General features: G+C 43.0%; 1 protein-coding gene and 1 pseudogene across 1 annotated transcript; both read left to right on the top strand.

The window, feature by feature from the left end:
• Positions 1 to 7622: 7622 nt before the first annotated feature.
• Positions 7623 to 8696, top strand: LOC112898090 (annotated as a pseudogene).
• Positions 8697 to 10421: 1725 nt separating this feature from the next.
• LOC112898089 (BTB/POZ and MATH domain-containing protein 1-like) lies at positions 10422 to 15064 on the top strand. The gene is made up of 2 exons (XM_025966487.1): positions 10422 to 10730; positions 14228 to 15064. Exons 1-2 carry the CDS (start codon positions 10422 to 10424, stop codon positions 15062 to 15064), a joined length of 1146 nt encoding a protein of 381 aa, XP_025822272.1.
• Positions 15065 to 20242: the final 5178 nt, after the last annotated feature.

Raw genomic sequence — 20242 nt, 5'->3', positions numbered from 1 at the left:
TGAAATTGATGGGGGTCGAAGTTTACCTTCAGACCGAAGACGCCGGCGGTGGTGCTCGAAGATTCCACCATCGGGAGCTTTGAATCGAGAACTTGAAGAATAGATCTAGGGTTGGCAGCGCAGGATCGAATGTGCGTATCAAGGTTCAGAGGAGGATTTTGTGGCTAGGTTTTATGAGCAAAAAAAGTTTGGGAGTTAACCTGGATCCCAGAATCTCCAGAGATCTGTTTTGGAGTTGAGGTCCGGCAGAGGGTGACACAAATTGGAAAGTTATTTCGGATCCGGATTGGTATATTCTAAGGCCGATGCATTGCCATCGGCTCTTGAGCAGATTGTTGTATCCATAAAAAATTCACAAATACAAAGGAGGATCTTATTTACAAATAAAGAGGCGAGTACAAAAGAGGAGCTGGTTGCTCCTAGGGTCGGCCTAACAACAGCACTACAGTCTACCACCAGTATGCGCTAGAAATCTTGCGACGTTTGGTCGATGGGGCAATGCTAGCATCACTATCACTGCTACTGCCGTTGTTGCCATCGTCGCTCCCGCTGCTGTTGCTGGTGAAGCCACCATCGTCTTCGGCTTCGTCGGTGTCGTCGGAAATTTCATCTGATGACCTGCCAAAGAGGAAGTCACCTGCTGTCGGATCTTCTTCGGAGGAAAAGGAATCGACTCTTTCTTCCGATGTGGAGAAGTCTTCCCCCCAAGAAGCGTCATCTTCGTCGTCTTCCTCCAGCTCGGCTCCAAGAAGGAGTATGAGATCCTCATCATCAGTCAGGGATTCATCATCCTCTGACTAAGATTGGAAGTCCCACTCCTCTGCATCCCAATGTAGGGGAGCACGGACCTCGTAAGCGGCTATCGGATCGTATTCTAGAGTGGGCTCTCGGGAAGATTCGGATTCAAAAGAAATAATAGAGGAGGCGGAGGAAGAAGAAGCCATCGCAAAAGAAAGAAAGGGTGGTTCAGATGCAGCTGCCAATAGCTGTAGGGAGAAGGCGATTGAGGGAGATACCGGGGGTGAGTTTATAAAGGTAAAGAGAGAGTGAAGTGAATCGGCATCGTGATGTTTCACTAGGAAACTGATACAGAGCAGTCACATCCGTTGGAAGTTGAAGGGGCGTGACTGTACGGGTCGGAAGCCGAAGGGTCGAGGCGATTTTTAATGGTTGATTTCGGAATTACCATTGCCAAAACCAGGGGGGCATGTGTTATTGCCATATTCTGGACGGGCAGAAGTTGGCCATGGAGCAGATGGGCCTAGAAGATAATTATAATAAGCTTGCGAATCGGACCTTGTGCGGATGATTGGGGGCAGAAAGGCCGTGTAAATATAGATATAGGCCGTTAAGAGTCGTATCGTGTTTGGTTAGGGTTAGTTAAGAAGGATGAGTCTACGGACTATAAATATGTACTATGAATAAACAAGAAACAGAATCATTCATCAACAACTCTCGGCGTATCGCCCCCCTGTTTTAGGGTTTTCATCGGGTAAGTGCCATGCGGCTCCGATCACGCCCTACGTGATCGGGGTAGCATCACCCTTGCTCGTTTGTTTTATGTGTTGCTCGTTCTAAAGCCTTGTAGATGGCGAGTAGCACTAGTTATCTTAGCGCGCATAGAGTGACGTTATTTTGTTCGTATCCCAATCATGCATTGTTTGTTGCTCATGAGTGCTTAGTAATCGTCGTGTTGAATCTTGGATGCGACGGTTACGTCTTGCTTCATATTTATCAGTAGGTCCAATCTGTTATGGCTAGTTTCTATTTATTAGAGATTTGGTTCAATATGTACATGGTTAAGCCTTGCAAACGAGTTGAATGTTCCGGCGGTATGTTTAGTATCGGGTCATGGCTTGAATAGAGGTTGCTGCAGGAATCGGCTCTCCGGCTGGTTTTAGGATCTTTGTTTAGGTTCTTTGTTCCAATGCTTTTGCGTATTCGTTAGGCTCAATCACGTGTAGGACGTTCCGATCGTGCAATGAGGGCTTAGTTATCGTAGATTGGATTAGATTGATAATTATGAAGCAGGGTTTATTTCATTGTCAAGTGCATATATATATATATATATATATATATATTGCCTGTTCCAAAGATCCGATCCGGTATTGATGCAATCGGCTCTTCATAGCCGATACCGGGGAGGAGTGATGAGCCAATCATGGCTCGGACTAACCTTTACACGTGTCTGTGCATACAGGGATTTAATACATCACACCTTCTTGATCAGGTGCAGGATCAGGTGGCACGCCTAGCGACTCCAAGCCAGGGTGTGCGCCAGATTACTGGGCCGTTGACCAAGGGACCGGGGCCCACCAGCAGTCCCGGAAGCCTCCCGGCTCCTCGTGTTGCCTGTCGTTGCTCCCCGGTGGGTTTTGACCGACAACAGTAGTACCAGTTATAAACTAGTAAACAAAGTAGTACTAGAAATATGGGAGCGAAGCCCCTTCAGTAATATAGAGTACTAGTCGTAAACCAGTAATCTGAGCATATTATTGGAAGTATGGGTGCGAGGCCCCTTCAGTAAACTTGCATGTAGTATCAGTTGTGAACCAGTAAACGGAATAGTACTAGGAGTACATGAGCGATGCCCCTTCAGTAATATAGAGTACTAGTCGTAAACCAGTAGTCTGAGCGTTACTGGAAGTATGGGAGCAAGGCCCCTTCAGCAAACTTGCATGGATACCAGTCGTGAACCAGTAAACGGAGTTGTACTGGAAGTATGGGAGCGATGCCCCTTTAGTAAACTCTATGTACTACTAGTTGTGAACTAGTAAATGGAGTAGTACTAGAAGTGTGAGAGCGATGCAAAGTGTGAGAGCGATGCCCCTCCAGTAAACTCTACGTAGTACCAGTCATGAACCAGTAAACGGAGTAGTACTGGAAGTATGGGAGCGAGGCCCATGTAGTAAACTCCATGTAGTGCCAGTCGTGAACTAGTATATGGAGTAGTACTAGAAGTATGTGAAGGTGACTGGAAGTCAATTAGCAAGGGACAAATAAATCTTGCTGTTAGCTTCAGTCGATTCCTTGGGCGGACCATGAGAATTCACATGTTGCCATGCGAAAAATGTCACGTTTGGCCCAAAGGAATTGATGACGAGGTTCTTCACGTGGGGTGATCAGTTCCTTAGGCGGACCAAGACAAGTCGTATGTTGCCATGTGAAGATGTCTCAGTTGGCCCAAAGGAAGTGACGATGAGATCCTTCACTTGATCTTGATTAGTTTCTTAGGCGGGCCAAGACAAGTTGTATGTTGCTAGGCGAAGATGTCTCGGCTGGCCTAAAGGAAGTGACACCACAATTCTTCACTTGATCTTGATCAGTTCCTTAGGCGGGCCAAGACAAGTCGTATGTTGCCATGCGAAGATGTCTCGGTTAGCCCAAAGGAAGGGACGACGCAATCCTTCACATGCATTGTTACAAAAGTAGTCATCGTGTGAAAATGACTCGGCTAGCCCGAAGGACTTCCTTGGGCAGGCCAAGATAGTTCGTACGGCGCTGAAGTATGGACGGACAGACAAGCCCTATTTTGGGTACATTCATTGATTCTCTGACCGAGTGATTGAACGAATTCTTTGAGAAAAAACCCCTTGTTTCGAGATAAAACTCAAGACAATTGTTAAATAAGTTCCCTAAAGATCTTCTTAAAAGCTCCATGAATCGGGTGTCAGCCTTCACGTGGGCACCCGCCTTTTTGTGCCAAGCCCTCGAGCGTAGACACCAGATGAGCATGGATAGTTGTCGATCTTGATTCGTGGGTGATTGCCGACGAAGTCGTATCACTCGTTGATGGAGCCGCGATGGTTTGTTGACGAGAACCAACTAGTCAAAATCAATTCTGACTAGTCACCGATGGAGTGAGTCCCACTCCCAAGTAGTTTTGTAGTCGAAGTAGTCATCGGCGAGTCACGAGTGCCCTCGCGAAGGCGATATAGTCATCGAGTTGGACACGATCCGATGTGTCCACCTCCGTGAATGGGTTTTCTTCAATGAAAACCAAAAAGACCGCGCGATCTGGTGAGGAGCTTTTAGCGATCCACCCCTCTTCTTTGTCGGAGGAACGGTCCTATGCCCGACAGGCTGTCGAGGTTGATGGTGCGGAAAAGTGGGCTGAGGTCAGGTAGCTTGGAGGACTCTTGCCCTTCCGATGCCCGAGCCCGCCCAACCAAATTGAATGCACAGAAGGGTGGGCTGAGCCGGGTAGCTTGGAGGACTCCATGCCCTTCCGATACGCGGGTCCGCCTGACCAAGTTGGAGGCGCCCTTAGGCCCTTGTGACCATTTGATAATTGTAGTGCATCGTTGATGAAGTCCGAGTAGTCAGCGGAGATGGGAGCCCTTCGATGGATGGTGGCTAGTCCTCCTCCGATTTGTGTTAGACGATCCAAATCCTCATCCGACTTATGGTAGACGATCCAAATCCTCCTCCGACTCGTGGTAGGCGATCCAAATCCTCCTCCGACTTGTGGTAGACAATGGAAATTCTCCTCCGACTTGTGGTAGACGATCCAAATCCTCCTCTGACTTGTGGTACAGGACCTCGGACCGAGGTAGACTCAGTTTGTAGGGTTCCAGGTTGTCGATCAAGTTGTCGATTGCACGGTTGACATCCATGGCGGGTGGTACGGGTGCTTCAAGCTGCTTCTGGTTGGAAAAATTGATTTCCGCCGAGACCGTATGCGAGGTCGTACGGGAGCAAGGCCCCTTCAATAAACTACATGTAATACTAGTCGAAAACTAGTAAACGGATTGTTACTGGAAGTTTGGGAGTAAGGCCCCTTCAGTAACATAGGAAACTAGTCGGCAACTAGTAATCTGAGGGTCACTGGTAGCATTTGATAGATAATCACGTAGGTGATTTATTTGGCTAATTAACGGGTTTCACTAGTCACTGCCAAACGAGGCGACCACTTTTAGCAGTCGCATGGCTCAGCTGTTGTCGGTGTTTTACCGCCACACCCACCGAGGGATACCCCCGAGGTGGTTAGTTTGCAGGTAGTGTGTCACGGAGATCAGGAACTCGAAGGTGCAAGGAACAAAAAGTTTAAACAGGTTTGGGCCACCGAGAGTGTAATATCCTACATCCTGTGTGGTTTGTATTGTCTTAGCTGGTGATCGGGTGATCTGTTGTTTGGAGGGGGTCCTTGTCCGCTCTTATATAATCTGGAGTGATAGTGTTACATGGAAGTCCTAGTCGGATACAAGCTCAGGAGTCCTACCCGAGTACTTTTTAGGTAGTTTCCTACTATGTCCGACTAGTTTTACTACTGTATGAGTAGTTCTACTATGCTACGAGTAGGTACAATAGATGTAGGGCGTGGGCTATATCCCATCCCTTATCCTAGGATATGTACACTATGTGCACAATCCTATTGGTTTGGGTCTGACAAGCTCCCGAGCTCTTCATAGTCGAGTACTGCAGACGTCTGAGTACTTCTAAAGGCATCTTCGAGTTCTCCCGAACTCCATCTTGAAGGTGTCTTCGGAGTACTTTCTTGGCTGCATCGAGGCCGTGAGGTGCTTATGCCCCAAGTAGTTGTCAAGTCTTTTTTATATGGGGTGCGATTGAACTCGCACTCCATATGGAGTGGCCGTTGAGTCTTAGGTTGACTCGTAGAATCAGGCTGAGGGTCAAGTTAGTCTTCTGTCCTTATCTTCCAAAAGATTTGAAAAATAAGTCGCTGATGACACGTATCCCTGCAGCCCCCGAGCCTTAAATCCAAATTCTCAAGGATTTATATAAAGGATCCAAAGAATCATGGCATGCAATATATGACAGTGAAAATTTGATGGTTAAGATGGGCAAATTGGTTCAGGAATTCGAAAACCGCTCTTTTCGGGATGAATTCCGTGAAAAAATGGTTGAACGAATAACTTCACCAAAAGAGCGCCCGAAATTACCGCTCAAATCAAACCGTGGTCGCTAAGAGCCGTGTCGTATATGCCTAATAGTCGGTGGTCAAGTTGCCGCTGGATTTTGAACTGTCGATGACGCCGACTAGTCAGAGTCGATTGTGACTAGATTTGTAATAAAGACGAGTAGTCGACATAGTCAAACGCACGTAAAACTAGTCGGGAACTAGTAAACGCCTTATCCTGGGAGCGAGATCCCTTCAGTAACATAGCATACTAGTCCAAAACTTATAATCTGTCACTGGAAGTATGGGAGCGAGTCCTCTTCAGCAAACTTGCACGGATACCAGTCATAAACTTATAAATGGAGTTGCACTGGAAGTTTGGAAACGAGGCTCCTTCAGTAACATAGCATACTGGTCGGAAACTAGTAATCTGTTTCTGGAAGTATGGGAGCAAGGCCCCTTCAGCAAACATGCATAGATACCGGTCATAAACCAGTAAACGGATTTGTACCGGAAGTTTTGATCTCCAGGCGCCGACGGAAGATGTCTTGGTTGGCTAAGAATGAAAACAGCGTGAATGCTCGATATTCCAGGAGTTTGAAACCTCCTGGCCATCAGGGTGCTGTAAGCGTCACGATCCTAGTCCTGTAACCTTATGCACGATGAGGGGCCCCTCCCATCACGAATTGAGCTTGTGCAGCCCGGTTTCATCCTGGATACGTCGAAGAACCATACCTCCAACGTTGAAAGAGCGTCGTTGAACGTTAAAGTCAAGGTAACGACGGCAAGTTCGAGATGTCTTCCGCTATCAGCCTCACCTTCTTTATACATCTCTAGTCGAGGAGCTATAAAATATATCTTCAGACCCGGTAATACATCTATAAAATAAGAAAAATAATCCGGACAGTTATCAATCCATGCTGATTAGCAAATATGATTGATAACTGGTAATTGAAAGTATCAAATATGATTGATAATTGGTAATTGAAAGTATGTCATTGTAAATCGAAAGTGTACCATGATTGATAAATAAATAAAATAAATCAAAAGTAGAAGGATTGTAGGCATAGTTGGAGCCATGTAGGAAAAAATAGACTGTCCAAGATGATGATTGATTGTCGTTGTTGCCATGATGTACATGGAAAGAAACACATGCTACGACATATATGGAATGATATCGGCACGTGATTGATACTTGAGATCTAAAATCGATGATTGATTTATGTATGCAAAAGGGAAGATGAAAATAATTGGCGTCCAAGAATGCTTGATTGGCGTCAACATAAGAAAAGTAGAAACTTGATTGGCGGGAGCTTACGGAAAGGAGAGAATGGGTACATTGAATGGGCTGGGTGAAAAAAGATTTAACTTTACTGGTAGAAATATTTTAGAAGCGTCAAAACTATGTATCACCCATCCCGTCAAATCTCTCGGCCTGTCAAGTGGGTCCTCTGAAGAGAACAATAGATCTAATCTGGGTAAGAATTATTTTCAGTTCTTTCAACTTTTACAGTACTGTAGATTAATCCGCTAATTCTATAAAAGACCCCATCCAAAAATGTTTTATAGCGTGGGCTGCTAGTTTGTATCCAAACAGACCAATAATTATTGGCGCAAGCATCTGATTCTTTCCCCTTTTTTCTTTTCTCCCGACACATCTAGGATACATATCCCATACAAATACTGGATACGGGATTCCATGGGGTATACGCGTGCTACGTTACGAGACCCATCGCGAATTCGCCGGCACTAACAAAAATCAATGGCGTCGTCACCGGAACCAAGGGAGAAGACGACGTCGAGGTGCACGGCGGAGACGGATCGGTGCGTGCACGTGTTCGAGATCCATGGCTACAGCCTCCACAAGGAACTCGGCGCCGGCAAGTTCATCCAGTCTGCTGCCTTCACCGTTGGCGGCCACAAGTGGCGCATCCGATTCTACCCTGGTGGACGAGAAGAGGAATCCGAACACTACGTCTCCGTCTACCTCGAGCTCCTGAGCAAAACCGCCGAGGTGACGGCGCTCTTCAGTTTCTGGTTGGTCGATCCGGCCATCGCCCTGTCGTCGTTGGTTTTCGACGCCAATTGGCCGTTGTGTTCAACTGTGCCAATTTGTGCTGGGGAACTATAAGCTTCAAGAAGACGGACGAACTGGAAGCGTCCCCATACCTTCGGGACGACCGCCTTGTGATCCACCAGTGCGATGTCACCGTGATCACGGGGACTCGAGCGTCACAATCCGAGAAAACGTGTGGCATCCAGGTGCCGCCCTCAGACCTGTCGCGTGATCTTGGGAGGTTGCTCGATGCAGCAAAGAGGACCGATGCCACTTTCAAGGTCAGAGGGGAGGTTGTCCATGCCCACAAGATTGTGCTCGCCTTGCGGTCGCCGGTCTTCGAGGCGGAGCTCTACGGGCCGGTTGGGGAACAGGCAGACGATATCAATCGAAGATATGGAACCTGCTATTTTCAAAGCGTTGCTTCAGTTCATCTACACGGATTCGTTGCCCGCCATGGATGATCTCGACGGAGACGAGAAGGAAGAAACGGTTAAGCATCTACTTGTGGCTGCTGACAGGTATGCCATGGAAAGGATGAAGGTGATGTGTGAGAGCATCCTTTGCAAGGGGCTCAAGGTTGAGACCGTGGCGGAAACTTTGGCTTTGGCTGACCAGCACAACTGCATCAAGCTGAGAGATGCTTGCATTGGATTTATCAACTCTTCAGAAAGAATGGATGCTGTGGTCGAAAGCTCGGGATTTCAGCACCTAAAAAGAGCATGCCCTACAGTCTTTATGGATATGTGGGAGAAAATTGCGAAGTCTCGCAGAATCTAGAGTGCTCATCTTAGGTTAATTAGCTTCTGATGAATAGTTAATTTAGGTGATACTTAGCCTTCTGAGTTGAAGCTGCCTTGTCCTTTGCATAGATCTTTTGGAAGGCAAGGATGTATTTTGGATCAATCTGTAAGGGGCTTGTGAAGTCGACCCGCTCCTCGTTTTAGCCTGTGGGCCGAAGCAGTTCGGCTCTAAACAAAAGAGGCGCAGTAGGGTTCTGATCCGGTTGACCCCAATTGACCCTAGGGTCGACCCGGCAGCACTCTGCTCCTTCCTCACGGCAGCGCCACCCCTCGAGACAGCACCGCTCCACACCTACGCCGCCTCTCGCTGCTGGCTGCTCCTGCCTACACAGCCACACCTTATCATCCCCGTCCACAAAAACGGAGACCCACTATCAAGAGCTTCGCGATGGAGTCAGCATCCCTGCCTCTCGGTCTCGGATCCCATCGTCAGCAAGAGCGAAGCTTCTGTGCGGGGTCCCCGGAGGCTGTCACTTTACCTACAACATCTGTTGGTGAGTACAAGCAATCACTTATATAAAATTTGGTGGCTGTAGCATATCCTTTGAATTGTGATAGCCCTGCAATGCAAATGTATGTGTTTTTTCTTCTTGCAATAGATGACCTGAAAACAATTATCTACTCCTTTTGTTGATAGGTTTCAATGAAGATATTGATATGTGTGATATTGAGGTTGACAATAGCCTTCACCAATCTGAGGGGATTGATCCATCTGTCAGGGCAGCAATTGAAAGGGCAACTAAAAATTTCAGATTCCAATGTTGGAAAGAATTTGAACCAGTAATCGAAGATGGGGTAGTTGTGAAAGGAAGCTGCAAACATTGTGATACTCTAGTGGCTGCCAAACGAGGTGCGGGGACAAGTTCTCTTCTGACCTATTTGAGAAGATGTAAGAAATGGAGTAGAAATCTTAGGATTGTGCAAGACTTAAGGTCTCCATGAGGTAGTCGTTTGAAGGATTGGAGTTACGATCCAGATGTATCACGAAATGAGCTTATGCAAATGATATCCTTGCATGGGTTTTCACTCCTCGTTGCAGAATATGATGGGTTTAGAAGCTTTGGTCAAGTATAAATCCACTGTTCAAGGTTCCATGTAGGACTACAGCAAGGAACGACTGCATGAGAATATTTCATGAGAAGAAAGTTGCACTCAAGGAGACATTGCAAAATGGAAACTGTAGTTTCTCTTTAACTACGGATATGTGGACTAGCAATCAGATATTGGTTTACATTGTTGTAACCTGTCACTTCATTTATGCTGAGTGGAAGTTGCGGAAAAGGATAATCTAGTTCATTGATGTTAAAACACCACACACCGGAGTTGAGCTTCTCAACAATATCCAAAACTGCATTCAAGATTGGTCGATCGAAGATAAGTTGTTTGGGATAACTCTTGATAATGCTGCAGCAAATAATACAATGATTGGCTTGTTGAGGCACAATCTTGTGGATAAGAAATTTCTACCAGCACAAGGAGAGTTACTTCAACATCAGTGTGCTGGACATGTCATAAATCTCATTGTCAAGGATGGACTTCGAGTTGTGGAATCGGTTGTTGTGAACATTCGTGAAAGTGTTAAGTATATCCGTGGCTCACAATCTAGGAAACAGATGTTCAAGAAAATAATTGAACAAGAAGGAATTACATGTAAAAAGAAGCAAGGCTTGATGTTGTTACAAGATGGAACTCAACACTGTCGATGATTCAAACAACACTGAAGTTCAGTGTAGCCTTTGAGAAGTTGAAAAGTGAGGATCAAAAGTACACATATGCACCGTCTTCGGATGAGTGGGAGAAGGCTGTGATCCTTTGTAGGCTGCTGCAGGTCTTTAAGGATGCAACAGACATTGTTTCTAGCAGCCAATATTCTACTTCAAATCTCTATTTCCATGAAATGTGGAAGATCAAGTTAGCTTTGGAGCAAGAGTCCTCAATTGAAGTTGCTGAAATCGCCATGGTGTTAAAGGCAATGAAGAAGAAATTCAACAAATATTGGAACAAGTCATATGTATTACTCTGTGTACCAGTTGTCTTTGACCCAAGGTATAAGCTCAAATTCATAGACTTCCTTTTCAGTGAATCATTTGGAACGAAAGCCAAGCAAAGATTTGATAGGGTGGAAAAACTAGTTTGTGAGATTTTTCAAGCATATTCTTCTAAAGGAAAAGAGTCAAATGTAGCATCTATGGGCCACTTGGGATCCACCGATCACGAAATGCCTTCCATGAAGACTGATCCATGGGTAGCTTGGGATCGGCAGATTAGCCATGATCTTCGGTCACAAATGACAACAGAACTGGATAGATATTTGGAAGAGAACCCAGTTCCGCGTTCTGGAGAATTTGCCATCATGAAGTGGTGGATGGGCAATGCAGCCAAGTATCCCACTCTTGCATGTACAGCAAGGGATCTGTTGGCCATTCCAGCATCTTCTGTGGCCTCTGAATCAGCTTTCAGCACCAGCAAAAAAAATAATCAACGATTTTCGTAGCAGCTTACTGCCTGAGACAGTAGAAGCACTCATCTGCACCCAGGACTGGTTCAGGGCAGAAGGTAAAAAAATAGAGTTCAGTATGTCAATCAATGACTTGATAATGGGTGAGGATAATACATGAAACTGCAATAAGCTAGGTAATCTTCGTTGAAGTTTGTGTTGATGTCTCTGTTTTGTGTTCCTTGCTTTCATGATACAAACCGCTAATTTTAGGATACAAAAATGTTTACTGAAAATGATTGAACATCCTAGTCTCTCATGTTGCTGCATTGTCCAATGTTTCTTTAGACAGCTAATATTGTGGCCATATTTTTCCCAGTAGGATGTGATTTGGATGATACCAAATGCATGGAGAAAGCTAGTCTCTGATGAAGCCTAAACATATATTGGATCATTAACCTAAATATGTATCTGTAAAGAGGTTTAAAGTGTGTGAAAAAAGTTACATCTTCTGATTTTTCAGCTGTCCCTGTACTTTATTCTGCAATTTATGCAGACCAAATTGAATGTCAAAGATAGTAATTTTATGAATTTTGTATTGTCTACCTCTTTTTCAGTAATTCAGTTACAGTCTCTTTTTGGATATTTTTTATTTTATTCATCTTCTATGTTCAATCATTAAATATACAAACCCATGTATGAAGATGGTGAAAGCAATGTCTAGAGTTATTTTTTTTTCTATTTTGTTGCCTGCTTGTTTAGTCATTGGACAAACATGATCGCAAAGCTCCTTTATTTGTTGTCTGACTTTGTTGACACGTGGTCGCTCAGCAGCAGCTAGCCTGCAACGTACATGCGATGCGCATCATCATTTAGCTCAAGTGCTCAATGCTCAATTAATTTGCTGGCCGGTATATGCACGAATGGGGTGACCCTTGGCTACCCACGGGTCTGGTGGGGCAGCTATTCCAACGGAGCGGTTTGACCCACGAATCTGCTCTGGCACAGGAGGAGCGGCGGGTTATGTTTAGGAGCGCTCCGATCCGCACTGTTCGCAGATTGAATTTTGGAAACCAGCCATACTGTTTTACTTTGTGTACTTTGTTCGACAATTCTACCTTCCGAATGCCATTGACTTGACTTCATTTAGATTATACGTCATTGCTCTGTACTCAACTTCATTTGCTATTTAGTAGACCTAAATTTGTATAGGGGAAAAGTCCACTTTTCAATCTCAAACTATATATCATAAAAGTCCAATTTTCAACCTTCAACTGCAAAACTGGATAATGAAAGCTATCCAACTATCGAAACTGAATAAATTTGGCTCATTGGGTGGTTTGTTTTCATTTTGTAAAAATTAAAATATTCAATTTTAAACTAAAAATTCATAACTAATTTATTTTAAATCAAGAAAATACGAAATGGGTACAACATTTTTTTGAAAATGTAACCTATCTATCGGCACTCTACTCGTCACTGTTCCTCAGCTATTTAGATCCTTTTTTTGATATTCCTAATTTTTGTTGCTTGTAGTTATATCTATTATTTTTAAATATTTTTTCTAATTTAGAATGAATTAGTTTTGACCTTTTGGATCTAACCAGATTTTATTATTTTTTTAAGAAAGTAGAAAATAAAATTGAAACCACCTAAATGGTTAAATTTATCCGGTTTCGATAGTTGGATGATCCTCATTATTCGGTTTTGTAGTTGAAGTTTAAAAGTCGGACTTTTGTGATAGGTGGAGGGTGTAAACTGGATTTTTGTATAACATAATGTAGTTATCCGTTTCATCCAATTCAGCAAATAATTTATAATATTTAACAACTAGTATGCTGGTAATTTCCTTTATCTTGTTTTGCCACAATCTGAGCTTTTCGTCTGTACTTTTCATTTCCCTCTGAGCACAAGGGTTTTCTATCTGGTGTAGTCGCCTTTGTACTAGTAGGTAGTAGTAGATCTGCAGATTCAGTGTGTTAGTAGGAAATAAAGATGTTGACACGATATTGATAATAAGCAAATAAAACCAAATTGTTCGTTTACCTGATATACTTAGCCTTCTGATAGGGTTGAACTCTTCAAACCATTGGATCTCTATAGCTTGTGCCAGTGCGTACGTCTGTTGAACACAAACGGCCTCTACATTATTTTTTTATTTTTTTTGCGTGGAAAAGAGCGAGGTTTTCCATTAACTCAAAGGCTCAGCACAATCGTCCCATGACAGTACAGACTCATGAGAACACGAACACCCCAATGCAGCAAGAGCATGGGCTACTTTGTTACAAATTCTAGGAGCAAAAACAAACTCAAAAGACGAAAAGCTCCCCTCTATCGGTTGCTTGAGCTCGTAGATTGCCCCTCCGGCTGGAGCTAGCCGATACGAATCATCCTCCATGGCTTGTTTCAGAATGAGAGAATCGGTTTCAAAGATCGCTTTGCAAATTCCTTTTTCCGCAGCAGCCCGAGCACCCTCTGAACATGCTATTACTTCTGCTTGCAAAGCATCCCTCAGGCGAACAAGCTTACCAGCAGCAGCATGAATTACATCACCTCCTTCATCTCTGATTACGAACCCCTACGTACCCTCCTTGGCCTGTGGTAGCTGAATAGGACCCATCTGAATTTATCTTGAGGAAGTCCCTCGCAGGTTTTCTCCAGGTTGGTGCTGGTCCAACCTACATCTACATTCTACATACTAGAAACTCTACTATAGCCCTGTTCGTTTCCTACCCTCTAAATTTTAGATCCATCACATCAAAGAGAATCTTATCATTTAGAAGTATTAAATAAAGTCTAATTACAAAACTTTTTGCACAGATGGGTGCTAATTCGCGAGACAAATTTAATGAGCCTAATTAATCCATAATTTGCCACAGTGGTGCTACAGTAATCATCCGCTAATCATGAACTAATATACCTCATTAGATTCGTCTCGCGAATTAGCCCTGGAGTTCTGCAATTAGTTTTATAATTAGACTTTATTTAATACTTCTAAATGATAAGATTCTTTTTGATGTGACCCCTCTAAACTTTAGACCTCAGGAAACGAACACACCCTGTATCTGCAGAGAAAGCGGTGCCCTCTTGTGAAAGTCTACTCATATGGGCCCACGATCAGTGAGACAGGACGAATCCTCTGGCATCTGGGTGTGGGGCCCTCAGCGTACGCGTCCGAACCCTCTCCGCCTCTCGAGTCGTCTTCCGTTGAAAGGGAACCGACACAGCAAAAGTGCAAAACCCTCTCCGATTCCGTCGCCATTGAGTTCAATGTCAATGTTGTTGTGGAAAGTCGGGTGGTGTCGGAGCCCGAGACGATGCGTGAGATCCAGGTGCCTCCATCGGACTTGTCGGAGCATCTTGGGAAGTTGCTCGAGGGGGAGGGGGCAGATGTGACGTTCGAGGTGAAAGGGGAGGTCTTCCGCGCGCACAAGGCCGTGCTTCCGATCAGGTCACCGGTGCTCAAGGCGGAGCTTTGGGGACCGGTAGGGAAGAAGAATAGGCGCCGCATAACCGTCGAAGACATGGAACCTGCTGTTTTCAAGGCGTTGCTTCCTTTCATCTACACGGACTCACTGCCGGCCAGCGGTGATCTTGATGGGGATGGCAACGACGAAATAGTTGAACATTTACTTGTGGCTGCAGATAGGTACACCATGGAGAGGATGAGGTTGACATGTGAGAGCATCCTTTGCAGGAGACTTGACGTTGAGAATGTTGCTGCCACTTTAGCTCTAGCTGACCGGCATTATTGTTGCAAACTTAAAGATGCCTGCATTCGGTTCATCAACTCTGGTAACAGAATTAAGGGTGTTATGGCAAGCCAAGGATATGAGCACCTCAAAAAAACATGCCCTTCTATTGTTATGGATTTATTGGAGGAAGCTGCTAAGACTTCAGTGTGCTGAGATCATCCTCAGCTAGATTCTGAACAATTAGTTTAGTTGATACTGAGTTGAAGTTTTGAACTTCAGTCTTCTGAACAATTTGTGTGGAGAAGGGTAGGTATTTGTTAATTCAGTTATACAAGTCATGTTTTTTTTTGATGAAATTATACAAGTCCTATTGGTGGAATTGGAGGTTCCTTAGTTTTTCAGAGATAGGAGGAGGGTACACTTTGCAGGACCTTTAAAGTGTGTGATGTTTGCCTACGGCCTCACCCTATATATGATTGTGATCTATACATCGTGGAAATAATCTAAGACGTTTCAATGTGCAAACTAAGCGTTTACTATCTCTATTTTCCTTTTCTGATGCTCAAGACAGCGAGTTATTAACTAGTTTATTTCATCAATGAATAATGCCATCATGAGGCATGGAAAAATTCTATATATCAAACAGAAGTTTTGACATTTAACATAAGAAGTTTTAATAGGATCACATTAATACAAACATGTATTAATGGTTTGATGCTTATAACAGCAGGTTTAACATGATACTGCTAATTTATGATGTTTCAAATCGGCAAACATTTTTGTACAATATGTAGATTTTAGTTAAATGTTGGAATATGAAAATATGCCACTTTTTCTTCTGATTGGACAATACATGAAGGTTCTTATTTCTTTCCATTTTCCATGCCTTCAGTCTTGTTGCTTCATACCTGTGCTGTGCATGTTCAACACATAGCATGTACAACCGCCGACATTCCTTCTAGGTGTTCTAGGTTATATGGGAATAGATCCAGTGTTCATTTTGTGACAGTTCATGTATCTGTAAGCTAGGCTTATAATTTGATAGTGTGAAGTGTACGCTTGTTAGTATAAAACTTTTGTGTGTTTGTGTGAAACTGTTGAAAATTTAAAATACAAGTAAAAAGGGTATTTTTGTAATTACAGAAAAATATAGGGTTGTTTTTGCAAAATGTATTTGGATTAGGGTAATTTCAAAATAAGTGAAAGTGGTTTTGTAAACATGTTTTCCTTGTTTTAACCCTTGTAAAAATATATTTATTTATCCAAAAGTTTCATTGGAAATGTGTATGTTGAAGTGTGTAAAAATTTTGGGTAAAGTGGTAAAAACAAGGGTATTTATGTAATTTTATAAAAGTATAAGTCCTTTTACGCAAATATTTGATTTACAAAAGTAATTTTCAAAAGTTACTAGGGGCCAAATTATAAGAATGCAAGTAATCATGATAGCTTTGAAAACATGCATTTAGACCCAAGTTGTGTGTAAAATATGTAACAAGGACAAATCTTTAGAAAACTTAAAGTTAGTCCAAAATTTCAAAATAAAGTTATATACTTTGAGTTTTTGAATTCAAACCCTAAAACAAAGTTGTAGAGCTTGAAAAGTTGTACAACTTTCATTTTGAACACTTTTCCTTTTGAGCTCTAGCTTAAAAGTTATCACTGGTTTACAGACAGGTCCCTGGAATTTTGAAAAATTACATTTTGGTCCAGTCATCCCCAACCTTCCTCCTTCTTCCTCTGGTTAATCTTCTCTGCTCCCCTATTTTTACTATTCCGGCGCCGCAATGTCTTGGAAATTGGCCGGCCAGTGCAGCCCCCTCGCCCCCCCCCTCACTCCTAGGCGCCGCCCTAGCTCTGCCGCTGCCTTATCCCGCCACCGTGGCCCCCTTTCCTGCTCTGCCACGTGCGCACGCCGGCTGCCTGAGCGCCGCCCGCACTGCCTGTTCCCGCGCCGCCGTCGTTCCCCGGCCTTGTGCCCTCCCTTATCTTCTCCTCTCTATAAGTAGCTGCCCCAAGCCCTCTTGAAGCTAATCCCCACCCCCTTTGCGCCGTTCCCCTCGCCGGAGCTCTGCTCCCAGAGCCATCCCGCCGCCGCCCTTCGGTCCCACGTCGGCGACCATCCTTCCGGCCTCCCCAAGCCCGGCCAAGCCCCCAAACAAGTATGTCGCGGTTTCCTCTTGCTCCCCACTCCCTTTCCCCTGCTACCCGAGCCTCCCCTTCACCGGATTGGAGCCCAAACCGAGCTTGCTCCGGCCGGCAATGGCAGAGGGACCCGTTCGCGAAGATTGAACTCTTTCCAAGGGTCTAAATGAAAGATCTTGGTTTCTTTCCCTTTTCCAATGTGCTGAACTTTGAAAATCCCTAGAAAATCGTAGAAAATTCAAAAAAATATGAAACCAGTTGTACTTGAATCTTCATTTCAAATTCTATCACTTTTGTTTTGTGACCATGCTGTGAAAATAGATAGTTTGTACTGTATTTAGAATAAAAGTAAATGGATGTTTGTTATTTCATGTGAGTGATATTTTTGACTTGTAAATTCAATAGAGAATTGTAGGAAATTCCAAAAATTACAAAACCAGTTTTGTTTGAAACTAGGTTTTGAATTCTATAACTTCTATTAAGTGAGTTTGATTTGAAACCAAATAGTTTTGAATCAATATTGAATCTAAGACATGGAAATGTAATATCCAATCCATAAATTCCAATTTTAACCCTATAGGTTAACTTTGTGATCATGATTTTTGATATACAAATTTCTATAGATGACATATAAAGTGATATAAAATCTTCAAATCTAAATTCATGATATAATTTAATTTCTTTTAAGATAACCATTTCAAATTATTTTGAGCAAAAATTTGCTAAGCATACCTTTTAAACTTTAATCAATTAGATCTCTTAATCATGAATTATGAAGTAATCTATTTTTAAATATTCAAAATCTTATAACATTCTTTACTCAAAAAGTTTAAATTCAAATCTAAATCTGAATTTAACTCTAATTTATGTTTTAATATTTATCTTGGATTAATTCAATTTGTTTATAATACAATTAACTAAATCTTTTCAGTGAAGCTTATCTAATTAGATCTTTTAATCAAAATCTTTTAAATACACAATAAGCTGTGTTTATGTTTTCAAAACTTTATAACTCTAATTACTTAGGGTTCACATTCAAATTTGAATTTAATTTAAACTTGAATACTTAATTTCTATTTTCAATTAAATTAATGCTTTAGTCATGAGTTAATGCTTATGATTCAAAACTTAGGTTTCTTGTACCATGAGTTCTTGAGTGTTAACCTTTTGGATTGCAGCTAATCTTTGAAATATAGCTTGTGTCCTTCTTGTTTAGCTTTGTGTAAAAGTTTTCAAGTCTTTTCCTGCTCTTTAGCTATGGAATTTAAGTGCCTTTTGTTGTAGTTGATGAAATGTTTGTTTGTAGATTTTAATCTTGCTAGGACCTTTTCTGTAAAATCAGCACACCCCGGCCTTTATCGATCACATACCTTTAGGATACACTTATCGACTACATACCTATCGGCTAGGTACTCTGTCAAATTAAAATGTGAATCGGCTATGTGTGAACCTTTGTTAAACAGCCGATTTATCTGAGTTTTTACACTAGATCTTAAGATTCTTGCTTTCGGCTAATCCAAGCTGATTTTAGTTGTTTTCCATATAGGTCAATTGTGTCCAATCAATTCTTAGTTTTCCAATCTTTACCGGCACACTTCTATCTGCCGATTTGTCGGCTAAGAAGTCAGTCACGTACAACCCATCAACTATACACCTATCGGCCACATTCTCGTTAGACTAGTTTCGCACTTGTGGTCTCACCAACCTAATTTAATATTAGTGTGCTGTTACACCTAATTCTTGAAATAGGTCTAACTTAGCTAACCCTATCGGCTGTACGGCACTCAAATGTTGTGTTGACGTAATCCAGCCGATGCAACCACAGCTAGTTACCTAGGATAACCTTTAAGCACATCTCAGTTAAGACACAACTGCTTTAAGAAGCATCCCTCTGCTAAAGTGATCGATGTTTTCATCGATCAATTAGAAAACCAGTGCACCTGTCAATCGGCTATCCAGACCAAAGTACACAACCTTGAATCAGTAAGATCGCACAGTAGACACACCTCTGTTAGACATGACCAAAGCACGTCAATTGGCTAAACCTGATGCATCCTCATCGGTTACGGCCAAGACCTATACACCAACCCATTAAATAACCAAACATGCTACCTAATGAAGTTAGTATAGATGTTTAGGGTAACCCACCCTGTTGCTTAATGTAACTAGTTAATTTGGTTGATACCCGATAAATGACTGCCCAGTACAGGGTAGTTAGATTGTTTGTCAAAATGTAATGTTCTTTTATTTGGATTTGCAACTTTATCGTGAATTGAAATGAAAGTGTATGCATCCATTGAACTCCATCTTGCATATCATGTAGACTCGATCTCTCCCTCGCTGACGGAAGTTACCAGCTAATCCTGGAACCAGAAGGAGGTTGTTCTGAAGACCCTAAGGACTTCGTCAGGGAATTCTCGGAAGGCCCGAACCAAAGTTCGGACGTTATTAACTTGACTAACCCCAGCCCCACCAGTAAAGGCAAGCCCCGGACATAACCCACTATTTTAATTATACTGCAATCTATATCTATTTACGTATTCTATGCACTAAGTTCTTAGGAATTGCTTGAAAACCCTAGTTGCATTCTCCTAGAAACCAATGTGATGGATACTAGTACTTGAGTCCGACTAGCTGCTATGCTAATAGGGCCGGTAGAAGTCGGGTGATTTCCTGTCACTCGCGCGATATAGGAGTTGTAATGTTTACATTCCTGTTCTCACTATAAGGATGCCGGACGGGAGTTTTGTGCAGTATCATGGTTGAGGTGATACCCCGTCTGTGTTGTTGAATGTGATAAGGTCGCGGTGTGTGCCGATCGGGGTTAAGCGTTTGAAAGTACTAACCACATGCCGTGAGTTATGGGTAAGCGGTAAGCCTAGTAGCCAATCGGCCCGAGGAGTGGACATACCTCCCACCACTCGATTTGCTTCTTCTGGTTACTTATGTTCGACTGAGGAAATACGTGTTGCAAGGGCAACCAGGAATACGGGTTTTGTAGTCGCGCTACAGACGTATGTCCTGCACACATTGGGTGTGCGTATGTTCCTGCAGTCGCTTGTGGTGGATCTGATCCACGAGTCGGAATGAAAGGCAAACGGTTGCTTCGGAACGACCCGTTGGTGTTCCAAGCGTGGGAGTTAGGTTTACCTTGCAAGGTTAAATTCGATTCGAATCGTCCGCCTCTCACGATGATTGAGACTACTTAATCCCTTTATCACACTGAGTAAGAAGAGCAACTATATGATA

Source organism: Panicum hallii, chromosome 6 (assembly GCF_002211085.1).
Source record: "Panicum hallii strain FIL2 chromosome 6, PHallii_v3.1, whole genome shotgun sequence".
Taxonomy (NCBI): Eukaryota; Viridiplantae; Streptophyta; class Magnoliopsida; order Poales; family Poaceae; genus Panicum; species Panicum hallii.
Note: the sequence above shows the minus strand (reverse complement) of the source record. Positions and strands in the feature narration are given on the sequence as shown.